This window comes from Betta splendens, chromosome 16 (assembly GCF_900634795.4).
Source record: "Betta splendens chromosome 16, fBetSpl5.4, whole genome shotgun sequence".
In the NCBI taxonomy this organism is placed as follows: domain Eukaryota; kingdom Metazoa; phylum Chordata; class Actinopteri; order Anabantiformes; family Osphronemidae; genus Betta; species Betta splendens.
The window spans coordinates 20,266,213-20,282,754 of NC_040896.2; the positions used below are offsets into that span (position 1 = coordinate 20,266,213).

The following is a 16,542-nucleotide window of genomic DNA, read 5'->3' on the forward strand; positions in this document are numbered from 1 at the left end:
TACATTACTGTATTTCCAGCTGAACGTTCAATTTTACAGCTTTATTTTTCTTTCTGGTTGTTACTGACGCAACCGCATACGCAACCAGGAGGACCGGGAATCCCACAATGCAACGCGGCGCAAACGCAGTTCTTTATAAACACATGGGTGCTTGGGCAATTGTCTGCTAACGTTTTCTTGCATTTGTAACGTGCCTACATGTTTAAGTGCGTGTATGTTTTTTCACTTCATTGATACAATGAAAGTTAAAGTGTTGTCAAGGAATCCTGACGATTTCGTTCGGGAGACCAAGCTAGATATTCAGCGCGGTAAGTGCTAATCTTAAGATTCGCCTCAGCGGTTTGCTAGTACAGTGTTATGTTAGCCACGCTGCTTCACAGATATTAACTATAGCACACAGTATGATAAATAATTTACTGTCACTCAGTGTTTGAGATATTTTATGTTTTATGGTACCATTTAATGTGTAAACCTAATTTCAACTTAAACTAAAAAATAAACTACGGTGTATGTGTCGATACCGTGAATGTTTAATGCTCTAACATCTGTATATTGGCGTGCACAATAAATTATTATTATTCTGAATGCAAGTAAAGTATTCTGACATCTTTTTGTTTTTAGTTCCCAGAAACTACGACCCAACACTGCATCCATTTGAGCTGAGCAGAGAGTACACTCGGGCTCTGAATGCCACTAAGCTGGAAAGGGTGTTTGCTAAACCCTTCGTGGCCTCCCTTGATGGACACAGAGATGGGGTAAACTGCATGGCCAAACACACCAAGAGCCTCTCCACCCTGCTCTCTGGCTCCTGTGATGGACAGGTATCTATCTATATCTTTACTGTAGGTGCCTCGTGTTAAGTAGTAAATTCAGCACTGACAAGATGTTTTATTTGAACCTTAGGTGAAAGTGTGGAATCTGACCAAGCATGAATGTGTGCGCACACTCCAAGCACATGAGAGTTTTGTCCGGGGGATGGTTGTCCGCTATTGTGGAACTTCTTTTTTCACAGTGAGTGCTGCCACATAACATCAACAGAACAGCCTCCTAATTGGCAAGCTGTAATGCAACTTCTGGTTAATGTCATTTTGCTGGTATGCAGGTTGGTGAGGATAAAACAATCAAACAATGGAAAATGGAGGCGCCAGGTTATGGAGAGGAAGAGGAGCCACTTAAGACAATCCTGGGCAAGGTATGATCAGTGTGACTCTTCTTTACTATAATAATGTAAGATTTTGCTAAACCTGTTTTTCTCTTGTAGACTGTGTTCACAGGAGTAGACCATCACTGGAAGGATGGTGTGTTTGCAACATGTGGCCAGCAGGTGGACATCTGGGATGAGCAGAGAAGTAGCCCAATTCGTTCTTTCACATGGGGTGTAGACAGCTTCAGCTCTGTGCGGTTTAACCCTGTACAGGTAAAAAATCCTATGTTCACCACAGTGAAGAGCAGTTAGCCTTGATCAAATTTCCTCACATTGAAATCCTTGCTGATACCTTTTTTTTCATAAGTTATTGGTTTGTCTTTCCACAGACCGAACTTCTTGGGAGCTGTGCATCAGATAGAAGTATAGTGCTGTATGACATGAGGGAAGCAGCACCACTTAAAAAGGTAGGAGGAGTTCCACCTTTTTCTCAAACTCACTGTTTTCTAAAAGGTGTCTAAATATTTTTATTCATATGATCTTTAGGTTATAATGACAATGAGAACCAACACATTATCCTGGAACCCCATGGAAGCCTATTATTTCACTTGTGCTAATGAAGACTACAAGTAAGTTTGAAGTTACTATATTTGTAATTTCATGATCCAATTTGGGACATTTGAAAGGAATTTATTTAAAATAACTGCAAGTTGTTAGGCAAAACTGACATTAATTGAGCACCTTCAAGTGATTCTTTTTTTTTTTTTAAACTATGTATTTTCACTGTAGGTGAAGCAAACTGTGTTGTTATGTTTAATAGATGTTTAAATTATTGAAATTTTATGCTTCTCTCACCAGTCTCTACACATATGACATGAGGTTCCTGGATCGGCCAATTGTAGTGCATACGGACCATGTGTCTGCAGTGCTGGATGTTGATTACTCTCCCACTGGACAGGAGTTTGTATCTGCCAGTTTTGACAAGACAATTCGTATCTTCCGCAAGGATGGAAGCAACAGCAGGTCAGTAACATTTCAAATTTCACGTTTTGCTAATTAGTCCAGTCATTTCCCAGATCACTCCATTCAGAATTCTTCACTTAGTCGAAGTGGACTAGGTTTTGTCAAAGAGCCTCATCTTAAGCTTGGACCAAACATTGCCCACAGCAAACTGGGCCCAGAACTGGACTTTCACCATTGCCTTACATTTACTGTTACCGAAAACCGTTGCATAGGTCATGAACTACAGTGACAGCTGGTTAGACCATTGAAATGTACTATGGAGGCTCACTTGACCACATTGCATTGTGGAGTGTGGCCACATCCTTTTGATTTTTTTTTATGAGCTGTGCCATGTGGCTGTACCCATCATTGTCATTGCTCTGGCGAATGTTGGCAATTGCCATTACCAAGACATCAAAAAGGACACTGTAAACTGACCTCCCCTACGTCATATGTTAGTCCACAAAGAGAGAAGGCTCACACCTCATTTGCATAACCTGGGCATTATATACTGTGGCATCAGATTTTTACCACTAATTAAAGCAAATGTTTGTGCTAAAGCGCGTGTGTGTATTTTGTTTTTTATTTCTTTATCTGAATTTCAGGGAGGTGTATCACACCAAACGCATGCAACATGTCATCTGTGTAAAGTGGTCATCAGACAGCAAGTACATCTTGAGTGGGTCTGACGAAATGAACATTCGACTGTGGAAAGCCAGCGCCTCTGAGAAACTTGGAGTGGTGAGTCTAGCTCTATCGTGTCTCTTTTAAAAGTCGCTTGCTCTGCTAATTCTTAAGAATTTCTCATAACAATTTCTGCAGTGAGTCATTGGCTCTTCCTTTGCTGTCAAACATGCATTAAACTCCCCTCCCCCATATATTATGAAATTCAGTTTTGAGTTAGCTGCATTCTTCGACACAGCTGTGGCTCCCTGCCCACCTCAACTGCGAGCGAGTTGACAACTATGCCAGCTAGAGCGCTGCTGTTACCAAATGCCCTTATGGATGCTGACTTAGGGTGGAATCACTCTCCATAAGTACAGTGTACTAGCACAGTAGCCTTTGTGGCAGGGGGAGGTCCCAAAAACTCTGAATTTCAGTACACATGCTTAATTGCCGTACTTCTTTTCGGACAACTCCACTGACTCTTAAAGTCTCTGTTAGTGAGTGCAGCGTGCATTATAATTGGGTTACATCAACTGTGATGGCAGAAACGATGGCCTTAATGTTATGTTTTGCTCAACTGTCAAATAAAGACCCTGTAAAACGCTGGGAAGTGTGCCAATGCCCCACATCCCAGTTATGGCTGAATAATAAAGATCAATGGCGTTTCTGTGCCATCTCTAACTGCCATCTTTCATTCCTAATCGGATTCACTCTTGCTTATTCTCGTGATGCAGCTTCACAGTAGAAAATTGCCCCACTTTTGGCACTTGTTTTACTGTCACCGCGTACGAGGAGATTTATTCACAAGCTTTGCACTTAAACAGATCAGACAAGGGCTGCTCCTATCAGCAGTTTAAATCGGCCAATCACTTAAAGTGGGCCGCTCTGAACATAATGAAGTATTAAGAGTCAAGTTGTACTCGGAGGGTCTTTTAATTATCAAGAAATGCTGAAACGCTGAATCAAGGCTTTGTCTGTGTGAAGGCATCAGACTGGAATGATGGGGGACTTCCTCTATCAACTGCTGCACATAGCTCAGTTCTGACTTCAGTGTCAATCCATCATGCTAAATGTGTTAAATCCAGCAACCTCAGTTTATTTCGATTTTTAGTAATTCCATTATTCTGGAACAATTGACTCATCACTGCCTTTTTTTTTTAATATGACATGGCAGCAAGATTGCTGTCTAAGCATGGTGGTGGTTTGGCAATCAACAACTTGCTTAAACCGTGGGAACTGAGAAAGCCGGCTCTTCAGCCTATGAGTTGAGACCGTGTTTACGCAGAATAAGGTCCAAGTTCATGTCTAATAGTTTAGAAGAAACAAAGTGAGGGATGGAGGGGGTGTATATCCAGAGGAATCTGTTTAACCCATCAGGATCTGCAACTTACAGCTCTTTTGCAACAAACTGAATCTGAGACAAATCATTGCTTTTAATTAGAATGAAAGCCTCAGAAGCGAGAAGACTCAGCCAAAGTCGATGATGTTGCTGATGGGTTTTATGAGCGATTGTAGAGAGGGATGTTGCTCAGCTGCTGTCTTGATGTTTTAACGCTCTGGTTCAGTTCTGAATAAAGAGGTTATGGAACCAAAAGTCTGTGCCTCATACGTTTCATCACTTAAAAAAAAAAAAGCGATTTGAGGTCATTACAAGCTAAATGTGCATGGTCTTGTGTAGCATACACTTTATTACAAAATCGCTTGAAACTCCTTTTTAATTTAATTGTACGATCTTGTGTCTTCCTCTTGTAGCTGGTGCCTAGAGAGAGGCAGGCTGTCAACTACAATCAGAAGCTGAAGGAGAAGTTCCAGCATTTCCCACAAATCCGACGCATTGCTCGTCATCGCCATCTACCCAAGCTCATCTACCGGCAGACCAAGGAGCTGAACATAATGAAGGAGGCTCGCCGTAGGAAGTATGTATTTGTTCATTCATTTACTTCCCTTGCTCGATGTTATTTTAACACTTGAAGTAGCCTCTGCATTAATCTGTAGGACTGGCATGAAGTCCTTTCTGCATAGAGGTGATGGTAACTTGGGCCACTGCCAGGGTTGGTCTGACCTATGCTTTCCCACCAGCCTAATGGAAAATTTCACAGATGGGCCTGTCCCTGTGACATGCACTGAATAGGCCTTACATACGCATGTACCACATGTATGATTGCCCGCTTTTCCCTGTTGTCCAGTGTGTGTGTGTGTGTGTGTGTGTGTGTGTGTGTGTGTGTCTCCTTTTTCTAATTACTGACACCATTGTGATGTCAGCTGCGTGTTTGGACTGTGAAGCCATGCTTTATTCATTTTATTCAGGGTACATCAGTGACATAGGCGTTAGGTCAACAGTCTCATATTCAGTCTGTTCCTCCCTCCGTCCCTTCCTGAATATTGTGAGTAGCAGGCTGAGTTATGTGCTGATTTCTCTCCTCTCTTTTCCAGGGAGAGGAACGTCCGTAAACACAGCAAACCTGGAAGCGTCCCTCCGGTTTCTGAGAAGGACAAACCTGTTGTTGCTGTGGTGCAGTAAGCACAGCTGGAGAATACAAGGGCCAGGGACTTCCTTTAAGAGATGTGGAGGAGGATTTTCAGACTGACTTCAGTTAATTCATTTATTATTAAAGGTGACTTGTGAATTATGGCAAAGACTTTCAAACAGCAAGTTGTTCCATTGTTATAAGTGTAACACAGATCTTTTAACAGACATGTTCTGCTCCTCCGCCAGAATTTATTATATTGATCTTAGTTCTTTTACACAGGTGGTAGTATAACCTTCATTCTTGGTTGTGTATGTGAGCCTGGATCTTGTCATCACAGAATTAACGACCAAAGCAATTCAAGAAAATAATTAAAAACTGTTCAAAGAATCTCACCTGTCTATGTCCATATTTATAACAACTGTTAACATTCTTGAAGATCGAACTACCAGACAAGACGTAAGGTTTCTGTACACGATGTTCTGTGGAGTTTCTTTCATGCTCTGAATAGCCAGACCTGAATGCACACTTTGCTGCTCTCATTCAGCTCTAAGGTGATGGCACAGATGGCAGAGGCCACACAATTTCTGCTTTTGAAATATCCTCTCCATGACTCAGTTTCTTGCGGTGCTGCACTTGGAGGTAAACAAATACAAATCATACTTTACCTTCACATGTCCATCATCTCAACCACTTTTAAGGCTGACAGGAGTATGGGCTGTGCTCCACACAGAGGCACGTGGTTCTCCAGTAGATTTAAACTGGTAAACAATGCTGACCACCACACCACTGTCTTCCCAATAGGCCTGTAAGTGTTGAACTAACGTTCACTTTGATTATAATGACAGATTTGCTCTGTAAAAAATTGCACATAATGAAACATGAAGAATTAAATCCTATCACCCATTTTATCGTCACCACATTTGTGCTCATTTACTCACAGCTCTAATGAGGTAGGTTATAGATAATGTTGTCCTTTGAATCCTATCAAAACTGCAACTGTGGAAGGCTTTATTTTATATCTTTATGGATTTTCAAACATGCAACTTTGGGTTGACAAATAAAGACAAAGATGAATCCAGCAGATTTTTGCCCTTTAATGCAAAAACCGCTTCAGAGCACAAACATTTCATCATGTTTTATGTGTTTACACAGTGAATCCTGTCCTCCCCTCCCTCCGTCATCTAACAATAAGGCCTGTGTCTACGGTAAAGTGCGTAAAAGCACCACTGACCGGAACCACCGCCACACCTGCTGCAACAGTTGCCGTTCCTACGTGTATTTATCTTCCCTCCTCACGCCCCCCCCCCCCTCTCTCTCTCTCTCACGCTGCTCATGATCTGGTTATGAAATATGCATGGTGCCGCTCCAGCTGCGCGCAGCGCCTCCAGTCCGTGTTTTTGCGGCTGCTGTCTGCCTGCTGTCAATGAACATCCAGCGAGTCTCGGCTTTATTCTTCTACGTGTATTCGTCGCTCCGCCTCTTCTCCCGATCTGGATTTTTTTATCCTCCTCCTCACTCTCTCATCCTCTCTCTCTCTCTTTCTCACTCGCTCGCTCGCTCTCATTGCATCCATTTTTGTGCATTTAAGAAATCACCAAGATTTACCAACCTGGAGGAAAGCGAGCTAAACCCAAGTGACAGAGGAGGCGCTCCGAAGGAAAACACGCCAGGACGGACGGGGCATCTTTTATCCCAACATGCGAGCCGAACATTCCTAAAGGATGCGAGCGATGGGGTAGACAGGATTTAACATGACTGCAAAATAAAAGGCAAGAGTTGGGCTTTAAGTCACCACTATTCTTTTCTACTTTTCATTCCTGGATGGATGGAGGCTTTTGTTGGGAATACTTGAAGGTTGTAGCTTCCCGTCGCTGCGCCGCTGCTTCCGTTTAAGGACATTTCTAGTGACCACCGTTTTCCCGTATATTTTCATGCGTAAATTTCGCCCTGCGACCAGCAACAGCTTCGCCAGGCGAGTCGCCCGGTCGCGGGCGGCGCGTTCGATAAACCGCCCATCAAGAGCGTTTAGTAGCGGAGGATGGAGCCTGTAATTAACATTTTGACGCTTCCTCCTGCCGCACGGCGCGATGTGTGCATGATACCCCTAAGCGAGGTGCCATGCCGTGTGTAAGCCGCCGTGACCCCGGCAGATCCGGCCGCCGCTTTTGAGTTTTGACGGCATGAATTGTAAGAAAGAAATGTGGCCCCGAATGCTGGTGGTTGACGGTGCTCTTCTCGTTTTTTAGCCGCTGTGCGTAAAAGATGTCTGCTCCACACGGACCCCGGGGCGGCCCCGGCCCTGCCGCCGCTTCCGCTTCCTCAGCGGCCGGCGCCATGCCGGAGATGCCGGACCTCAGCCACCTCACCGAGGAGGAGAGGAAGATCATCCTCGGCGTCATGGACCGACAGAAGAAGGAGGAAGCGCAGGAGCAGTCCATGTTGAAGTAAGGGGCAGAGGCTGTGGCGGCTGCCGTCGTTAGGGGGGGGGGGTGGTTTGTTGTTACAGTGAGCATGTCTGGGGGGTCATGTTGCCTCTTGACATCCAAGCTAAAGCCCCGGTAGTCGGCTACTAGAGGATGGACCAAGGTGAGACGAGCGCTCCCCTCACCTGCCGTCACCCCGTGACTCCCCCCTACTTAGAAAACACTCCAGTGAATTGGCTGAGTGGATCGTCTTCTAGAATGCGGCACACGGTGCGACCTCTTCCCTCTGACTTTTGTGCAGCTCGAGCCGTACTATAATGGGCTGGGTTAGTGGCAGCGGCCGCCATTTTTTACGTAAAAGGCACGCTAAAATGCTTAACCTTTCCCCACGCGCGTCACCGAGATTACACAATGTGACACTGGAAAGATCATTTAAGGTGTCCTTTGTGGCGCGCGTGTGTGATTCCATCATTAAAGTCTCGGTACATCCTGCCCCCCCCCCTCCTCCCCACTACACCCATCTCCTCCTCCACCACCAGCCCCTCCTCACCCTCCCGCTTACGTACAGATGTCGCTCGGAGCTGTTTCAGCACCGTGGCGCTGTCCACTGTAGGGTTTTAGCTTTTAAGGTGGACCGGAGAGTTCCCGCCGCCGACACAGTAGTAGTAGCTGTGCTTTATAGAGACATACTTCACTTTATTGCCTTGTTGTGGTTATAAAAACACACAATTGGTCCCTGTAGGACTAGTGTCTATTACGCAGTTTAGCCTGACCTTCCCTGGGAAGCCTGGCTGGGAAAGAGTGAGGGATTTCGACTGGTCTCCTTAAATCTTCCCATCCTGTTGATTTTCCTCCACTTTTCCTCCTTCAATGAAAAGGATGCACATGCTTTCAAGCCCACTAACCAGGGCTTTTGTAGTTAGACGTTTTCCTGCGTTTCCAGCATATTTAGTGCCGGACCTCGTGGCGCTGCGGCCTCACAGCAGGTGCCAGTGGCTGGTGGAGGAGCTGTGGGCTCGGATCGCTGGGAGCCTTTTAGAGGCATTAGGGCACTTGTTTTCCATTATCAGCTGCATGTTTGCGCCAAGGCGGCGTTCCTAATGGAGAGAGAAGTTGTGCAATCCCTACCTAGTGGTGCTGCATGAGGAACATGACTCATGCACTCCAAGACACAGCTACCTCGGCGGCGGCCATGCGTGCGGCGTGATTCACCCCGGCCGCCGCTGCCTTCGCGTCCCCCATCTCCCCTCGCCTCCCCAGTAGCTTTGTGGTTTTTGCTCTTTGTTTGACTCTGAGGTAAAGGGGATTGTCACTTTTAGTCACTCCTACTTTGACTGACCATAGGCTGAGGACACGGCTGACTGGTTGTCTCAACGTAACGTTAGGTAACTGATTGTGGGCCGTAGGAACTGAAAGCACAGCGGCCGCCGTTCGGTCGTGCAACCTGTTATGTGCCCTCATTTGAATGAGAATCGTGTTTCCACCGTGGCCGGTTACCTGGGGTTTTATCTCACCAGCAAGGCCCCACAGCGTTATGTCTGACAAAAGATGTGGTGAAAACATAAAAGGCAGACTGCCACCATTTTGTTGTTTGTTTGGACATTATTAGCGCAGCGGTTTACAGCACAGCTGTGTCGGTTTAATTAGAACATGCGGCCTCTATACGTGCAGCGTGACGCATCGTGAGTCATCAGAAGAGTAAATCCTCACTTTCTTTACCCATGAATCACACACGCATAACCTATCCTGAAGCATTGTTAGCATGCTCAGTCCTGGCGTAGGTACAGCGGCAACGGATTAACTCGTCACTGGATGCCTCATAGCAGGAATTCAGCTCATGCAGCCCGTGCATCTGGGATGTCGCAGGCCCACAGCAGCTCGGCTTTTTGAGAAAGTGGCAGTTTTGAACATTCGAGTGTGTAATCTAGCAGAGGGAATCCTGGGAGGATGGAGGGATGGAGAGGAGGGAGAGAGAGAGAGAGAGAGAGGGAGAGAGAGAGAGAGAGATCCTGCTCGCCAACTCGCTGTCATCTCACTGGAGGTGCTACCGGGAGCGCTGACTCGCATGTAATTAGCTACTTTCTCGGAGTCCGCTCGTTCTCACCGGGCCCGCGTGCGGATGATGAAGATGCGCTGCACCCGAGTCCGAAACGTGGGCTCTTTGCTAGAAAGCCCATCAAAGCCGCGTCCGGCCAGCCTACAGTTCAGAGTCCCGTGCACTACGTTCTCCCGCTGCAGTGACACCACAGCTATCAGCTAGCGTGGCTTTCCATGCATCAGTGAGGCCCTTAGCGGTACAGTAATAATGATTATGGGTCACCCACCCCCATTGGCCCTGACAGTGCATGTCCTATAGGCAGCCATCAGCTGCCTGTGATGAGGTGACCCACACGACGCCTGGGGCTTCACTTCTCCTCTTTCTGTACTCCTCTGCTCCTTCAGGGCCACTTTATGCTGGCTAGCATGGACTAATGTCTCCTCTTATACTCAGGTGTTTCCATTATTTTGGCACACACCAGATGTAGTTGTGACAGAACCCAGTACTGGCATCCAGCTGATAGTCATATCGCTTTACGTTCTTCTACTTTAAGCAGCGCACCAGTAAATCGCCCACTTCTTCTCGTGCCTCTGACAGTGTTCCAGCCGTGGATCGGGGGGACTGTGTCATCCGCTCAGGGACGCCCTCTGACAGTGCTAATTATGCTGGCTGCCTTGTAGGAGGGACTCCCGCTGAGACGCAGCTATTCTGAGGTGTCTGCTGCTCTGCCGTTTATTTGGGCTCCCCCATTTTAATTGTAAAAGGCGAAGCGTGACGCGGTGCTTTCACTTGGTCTCTCTGGCAGCATCAGAATGTTGAGAAAAAACGTTTGGCTGCAGGGCCCCATATATTGACTTTTCCCCCTGAAATTCAAAGATGAAATGAATTAAAAATTTATTATATTATTTCCTTTCACTTTGTGCCATTTTGTACAGATAGATAAAAAATAATGATCAGATTCATCGATGCCCTGAGATCAATGTGTCTCCAACCTGCAGCTCTAGATATAATGTAAGTCAGCGGTTCACACCTCACCTTAACTTGCTCAGTTTGTCATCAGCATCAACCGCTAGAAATAAGAGCTCCAGAGCTGAGGAAGATGAAACAGAGCTGATCACTCACGGATCAACGTTTATTTGCTCCCTGAGTAAATCTTCATATGTCAGCTTTAATGACTGCCCCTTTAATGTCAGCCTTATGTTGCTCAGCCCTGTTTTCAATATCCTGTTGTTTCTATGTACACTGTACACTCCACTGCCCCATTATTGTGGCATTAATTACACAGCTCTAAGCACCAGGAAGTAATAGATCATAATCTGGACATTTCATAAATATGGTAATAATGTATAAAATCTAGCGCGTATCATTTCTAAACCGCTGGTTTTGAAATCACCCACCGCCCCCCACAACCGATCGTCCAACATGCGCGTACGTCCACACACCTCCCCGCTCCGTCCTGGTCATTTATCTGATTGTGCTCGAGAGCTCAGTGTACCAGCTGGGGTCAGAGCTGCAGAGAGGCCACGCGTCCCTGGAGGCTACAGGAACCCTGGCCCTCTGAGAGCCACAGTGATGGAGCGCTGCAGCGGAGTGCTACACGCACAGACGCCGCGGCGACTCCCGTATTCACAGTTAGCGGCGAAACCAGCAGCGGGCATTTTACAGGTTATCTGAGCAGGGTAGAGGAGAAAAACAGCACCTTACAGAGAATGAGACACTGCAATGTGACCAATAAGACGAGAATGAATGAAACGACGCTTGAGCACCTTTAAATGCAAATGTGGCAGCACGTGATGCAGCTTCCTCTCAGTCTGAAGTGTCTCAACCAGCTGTTGAAGACCAATGAATGAAAGCAGAGCAGGATCTTTTCGCTGAGTTCTCCCACTGGATAATACACAGCATATATAAACAAATCTTCTTCCTCTCTGCCTTTTCTCTGGTTGCCTTGGTTCACTCACCCGTGCTCACTCGCCTCCCCGTGCAAAGAGCACATCCTGCTATGCGCGTTCCACGGCCTCCCATCCCCCATCACTTTCCCCAAGGGAGAGAGAGAGAGAGAAAGTGAAAGAGTGGACGCTCGATTCTATACTCCGCGAGTGCGTCGTCCGTCCACGTAGCTACGGTAGTAATCACCATAGCGATGAGTTTTGGCTAGGGGTGGGTTGCCACGGCGCCAGGTAGTTTGGCTCGGCTGGTGAGAACTCACGTGTCCACGTAGAAGTTGCTCGTGAGCTGCGTTGGTGCGAAAGCGAAGCTGTGTTAGGTTTAGCTTGGCCTTCTGCTATTAGCCTGTCGTCTCTATGGTCTCGTGCTGGTTCCTGACCATTCAGAATGGGATGGTCAGAATAGGAATCTGGGATGGTTTTCAGCCATTTGTGCACATTAATGCTTAGCATTGGGAGCACGCGTGTCATTTCACCCATGTCAACCAGTTCAGCCGAGTGACTTGATGCTGCCTTTAGTTTCATGTTCGGTTGGGTCACTTACAAGGCAAAGGGTGGACTAGACAGGAAAAGGGCGGCTATGTGAGAACGAGCCGAGGAGGGATAGACGAGGAGACGAGAGGGCGAGGTGAGAGGAAAGGTTGGCAGGCTAGGCGGGAGGAGAGGAAATGAGAAGGCACCGGGGGAGGCGGGAGGACAGGAAAGGAGAAGAGAAGAGAGCATCAGGGAGAAAATGAGAGGAGAGACACTGACGTCTGAGATGCTATCGGGTCCGGCTGCTGATATGACAGCCTCCCATCTCCCGTCGCCTGCTGTTCTCCGTCTCCCAGGACTTTGTTCTAAGCAACATCTGCATTTGTCAGCATAGGTTTTCTTCTCCTCTGGGCTTTTATACTGAAAATACTGGTGCAAAGGGACTTTCCTCCCTGTGAATGTGAAATGTGAAATTTCCTTGGTGGAACATGGCATTGGGGACATGTATTACATGGAGGCCTCAGCACAAGGAAGGTTGTAATGTAATGTACACTCACTGACCACCGTTCAGTGTAAAGGAAGATACACAGCATCTGACCCCAGACGTTTTGGGAAACAAGCTACTGCAAAGCCGGCTGCGAGGATGCGCTGTGTCTTTGTCAGATTCGCTAAAGCAAACTCAGCACTACACACACACTGATTAAGCAAAACAGCAACCGTACCTGCTACTGTCTATGTGAAGAGCAGGCTGTGGGACTGTGTCACGGCAGATAATTACAGCTAGCGAGGTGTGGTGCCTTTGTCCTCCTCTCTGACATTCCCCCAGGGCGTGTTTTATGATTGTTGTGCCCTAAAAGGTCAGACGAAAGACATCTCTCCGCTCTGTGGCGTCTGGGTTTCAATTCACATGCCCTGGATGTTTGTGGTGAACAAGCACAGACTAACATCACATATTCCTGGACAGAGAAAGTGGGAAACAAGCTGCTTAGCGGTCAGTTACCAAAGGTGGAGCCTGGCACCAAACAGCTTCAATCTGATGACACCCCATGCTGTTAGCTGGACCCTTAATAGCAGAGACATCCAGCTTTAAGCCAGGCTTCGGAACAGGCAGCGAGGCCTGCGGTCATTGAGTCGTCCAGGAAAATAAAGGAACTCCAACCAACAGGAAGTCAGAGCTCACCAAAAAGCTTGTGTGCAGAGTTCAAAAGGGAAATGTCTCTGTCGCCTGATCCCAGCTGTAATAATCCTCAGCTGCTCCTGTTGTGTGTAAAGCCTGTGCACTGGATGCACCGTGAGCCTACAGCAGCTCGGCTCATTTAAATGATAGATCGCTGCTAAGCGAAGTGAGAAGATAAAATTAACACCAGCAATAAAGTGGCTTATTAATAGAGGCTTTGTGTGTGTGTGTGTGTGTGTGTGTGTGTGTGTGTGTGTGTGTGTGTGTGTGTGTGTGTGTGTGTGTGTGTGTGTGTGTGTGTGTGTGTGTGTGTGTGTTTACCACTGTGATCCGCTCATTCAAGATTCAGCTGGTCAGAGCAGGTGCAGGCTGGTGACTCAACACACATGCGCGTGGCCCAAAGGCTCCTTCTAATACTGTACGGTCGCTGTGCGGCTCCGGTTGTGGCGCTCTGCAGACACACGTGTCGGCCATGTATTGTTTAGCGCGCGCACACTCACACATTCGCTCCGCAGAGGCCTCCAACCAGACAGTGGGATATTATGTAATCATTAGTGGAGTGACTCTTTGGGGGAACTTTACATTTTCTTACGCAATCCCTGCTAATATCCTGAGGATTGTTTACCGAGACGCACGTTTTCCAGCTTACTTCCTGTTTGCGATGCACACACTGGGATTTGTGGCCACCGTCTCGCTTTCAGATGCCTTCTGCTCCAGCGGGGGATCAAAGGTTAATACTGTAGTAGTATTGCATTACTTGTACAGTAAATGCTGCAGTGTGGCAGAAGTGGATCAGTCAGCTGACATAAACAGAGGAGGATAAAGAGCCGCTGTTATCATGACGTCATTAAAGCAGCGGTGGAGCTTACATAAGGCCCTTGAACGCCACACAACCAGCCACTATATTGTAACATACACTGCGGCATAGTGTGCGACATTTGAATGCACCATGCCATGACTTTCTTTGTGTGAGCGCTTGCGTTTGTTGCTGCTGGCTTCTGTTTAGTGCTCTGAGTTTTTTACGGTAACTACTGTACCATGAGAGCAGCACTGACGAGGCCTGTGCTTCATCCCCATCATTCCACACTAATGAGAGGAGAGACAGACTGTTGTGATCCTGGGATCGTGCCCCTCGACCACAGTCCGATGGAGAATCTCCCACTAATCCCTCCGTATCACTCATCCGGCTGAGATTCGGCTGCTATCGCCACGGTGATGCTAGGAAGGCCTGGATGTGTTGTATTGGGAGGGGGGGGTCTGGTTGCCTTCAAATCGCAGCACAGCCAGGGAATCCTTCCACTGGGGATCCTCCAGCTGCCGGAGCCTAGGAGCCCTTTCAAGCAAGTTGAAGTTCATCTCAGCTGATGCTGGTCGTGTGGAGCACGTGGCTCCAGGGCGTGTGACGCCGTGCGCGGCGCTATTGTCGCTCAATGCTGGGCGCAGCCTGTGTGTGTGGTCAGGTGGCCCCGCTCTTGTCTGGCTGTGTACACTGGATGCAATTTAGCGAAGCGGGCGAGCAGTGACGTGGCGCGGCGATGAGTTGACACAGGAAGGAGTAGAGCAAGTCCGGCCAATAATAGGCAGCGTATCTATTACCTCTCCATTGTTAGCGCGCGGCCGGGCTATTATTATACCTCTGGGTGAGACGCAGACAGCTGACTGCAGTTTCGGTACATTCCACCTCATGCTCTTTCCGTGTGTTTGAGGGTGGCACCGAGTGTGATTCATTGCACTAGTGTGGATGTGGATGCTTCTTTCACTCATCTTAGAGGAAACGCTTCAACCCGCCCGTGCAGCACTGACGAGGCACAGGCCCCGTCCGGGCCGTGAACCCGCGCCCTCCGCGTCCGCACTCTGCATATGTTTGCTGCGAGAAAACGCCCGCGCGAGCGTGTGGGCTGCTGGGTAATTAGCTGACACGTTGCCATTTGGAGGTCTCTCAGGGAGGGAGATACGGAGCGGCTCAATTGAATCCTGGCAGGTAATCTGAAGAAACAGATGGATTTTAGTTATATTTGGCAGCAGATTAGGCACTTCCCCGTTGCTCGGGGAAATCCGCCAGTGCCAAGTCCTGTTGGACAATCTGAATATTAGTCCTCGGTCAGGAGATCTGGCTTGTGTGCTGTTAGATTGCCCGTTCTGATGAGCGCGGCCCGGTTCCATCCTGTCGGTGCTCTCTAAGGCCCAGCTGTGATAGCTGGACGACCCTTCCACCTGCACTTGCCCCTCGCCGCCCCACACGCACCTGCCTGTTGTTGCCAGAGAAGGTTCTCAGCACTCTATCGCCCGCCCCAATCCACCCTGAGCGGGGGAAGAAGGGTTAAAGACGTCTTCGGCCTGGTATGGAAGAGGAGGAACGAACTGGTCAGATATGATGGAGGCATCTGACAGCGTGGGACATCAGATTTGAACAGGAATCTGCAGCCCACTTTAAGGAGCAGGGCAGCATGTGAGGAAGGAGATCTTCCTTACTGAAGTGTGGCTCAGGCTTCATTTGGATCTCACTCCTGTCCCTGCTGGTACTTTGCCTCTAAGTGATTTCAGACAGACATTAACCTCATCTCCGGGCCGTGCAGACCGGCTGGGACGCTCTTAATGATGTATGTATTTTGTATATCACTGCTGCCAGATTACTCGCTTATGATCCAATTATTAGTCAGTCTGTCGTGGACCCAGAGGACCTGCAGGGACGCTGTGTGGCTGTGAGATCCTTTTTTTGTAATTCCAATGTTGTCAGGCAGTGTCTCCAAAATCACTTGAGGTGGAGCGTGTGCAGTGAGCCTTGCTACTGGTCAGACTGGCCTGTGTCTTTAATAAGACGGAGTGGAAACATTTTTTTAGTACTACACTATGAGCCTCAAAATAAAATATGACAGATTCTTTGCATGTAGGTAGAGCTGCTGTAGATAAAGGTGTACATGGGGGAAGTTGTAAAAGACCAGACCTGGCAACATTTACACTCAGTAAAGTCATTAAAAAGGTAAACTTCTGAAAATATAACTTTTACATATGTTTTATATATTTAGCTGAATATCAAAATCAACTGATTTTCTGTGAGCTAACAACGTGTAGCTCTACTTGATGATTTCTGACCCCATCAGTAGATGTAGGACTTAAATACTGCAGCTTTCATCAGCTGTGTCAGGTTAAGAGGTCTTGAGCTGATTGCAGAACTGTAGCTCTCATGTCCACTAGAGAGCAGTG

General features: G+C 47.5%; 2 protein-coding genes across 23 annotated transcripts in view; both read left to right on the forward strand.

Annotated features, from left to right (window-relative positions):
• The first annotated feature begins 91 nt into the window (after positions 1–91).
• Positions 92–5,670, forward strand: dcaf13 (ddb1 and cul4 associated factor 13). The gene is made up of 11 exons (XM_029129930.3): positions 92–308; positions 622–821; positions 904–1,011; positions 1,103–1,192; positions 1,262–1,417; positions 1,534–1,611; positions 1,691–1,773; positions 2,003–2,167; positions 2,752–2,887; positions 4,565–4,728; positions 5,246–5,670. The coding sequence occupies exons 1-11, from the start codon at positions 215–217 to the stop codon at positions 5,331–5,333; spliced, it is 1,362 nt and encodes a 453-aa protein (XP_028985763.1). The 5' UTR covers positions 92–214; the 3' UTR covers positions 5,334–5,670.
• Positions 5,671–6,704: 1,034 nt separating this feature from the next.
• The window catches only part of rims2a (regulating synaptic membrane exocytosis 2a), an 88,800-nt gene continuing 78,962 nt past the window's right edge, over positions 6,705–16,542 (forward strand). For 3 of the 22 annotated variants that reach the window (XM_055502975.1, XM_055502976.1, XM_055502978.1), the window contains exons 1-2: positions 6,706–7,052; positions 7,530–7,727. In XM_055502975.1, coding sequence (XP_055358950.1) covers positions 7,546–7,727 — 182 coding nt within the window. In that variant the 5' untranslated portion in view covers positions 6,706–7,052; positions 7,530–7,545. Of the gene's footprint in view, positions 7,053–7,529; positions 7,728–16,542 lie in introns of all 22 variants that reach the window. The other 19 variants (XM_055502980.1, XM_055502983.1, XM_055502984.1 and 16 more) reach the window with 14 other exon arrangements.

Excerpts from the sequence above, each read along its gene's own strand:
- dcaf13 (XM_029129930.3), top strand. The coding sequence starts at position 215 with ATGTTTTTTCACTTCATTGATACAATGAAAGTTAAAGTGTTGTCAAGG. Across the intron at positions 822-903 it reads CTGGCTCCTGTGATGGACAG|GTGAAAGTGTGGAATCTGAC; the intron begins GTATCTATCTAT and ends TTTGAACCTTAG. Across the intron at positions 2,888-4,564 it reads CCTCTGAGAAACTTGGAGTG|CTGGTGCCTAGAGAGAGGCA; the intron begins GTGAGTCTAGCT and ends TTCCTCTTGTAG.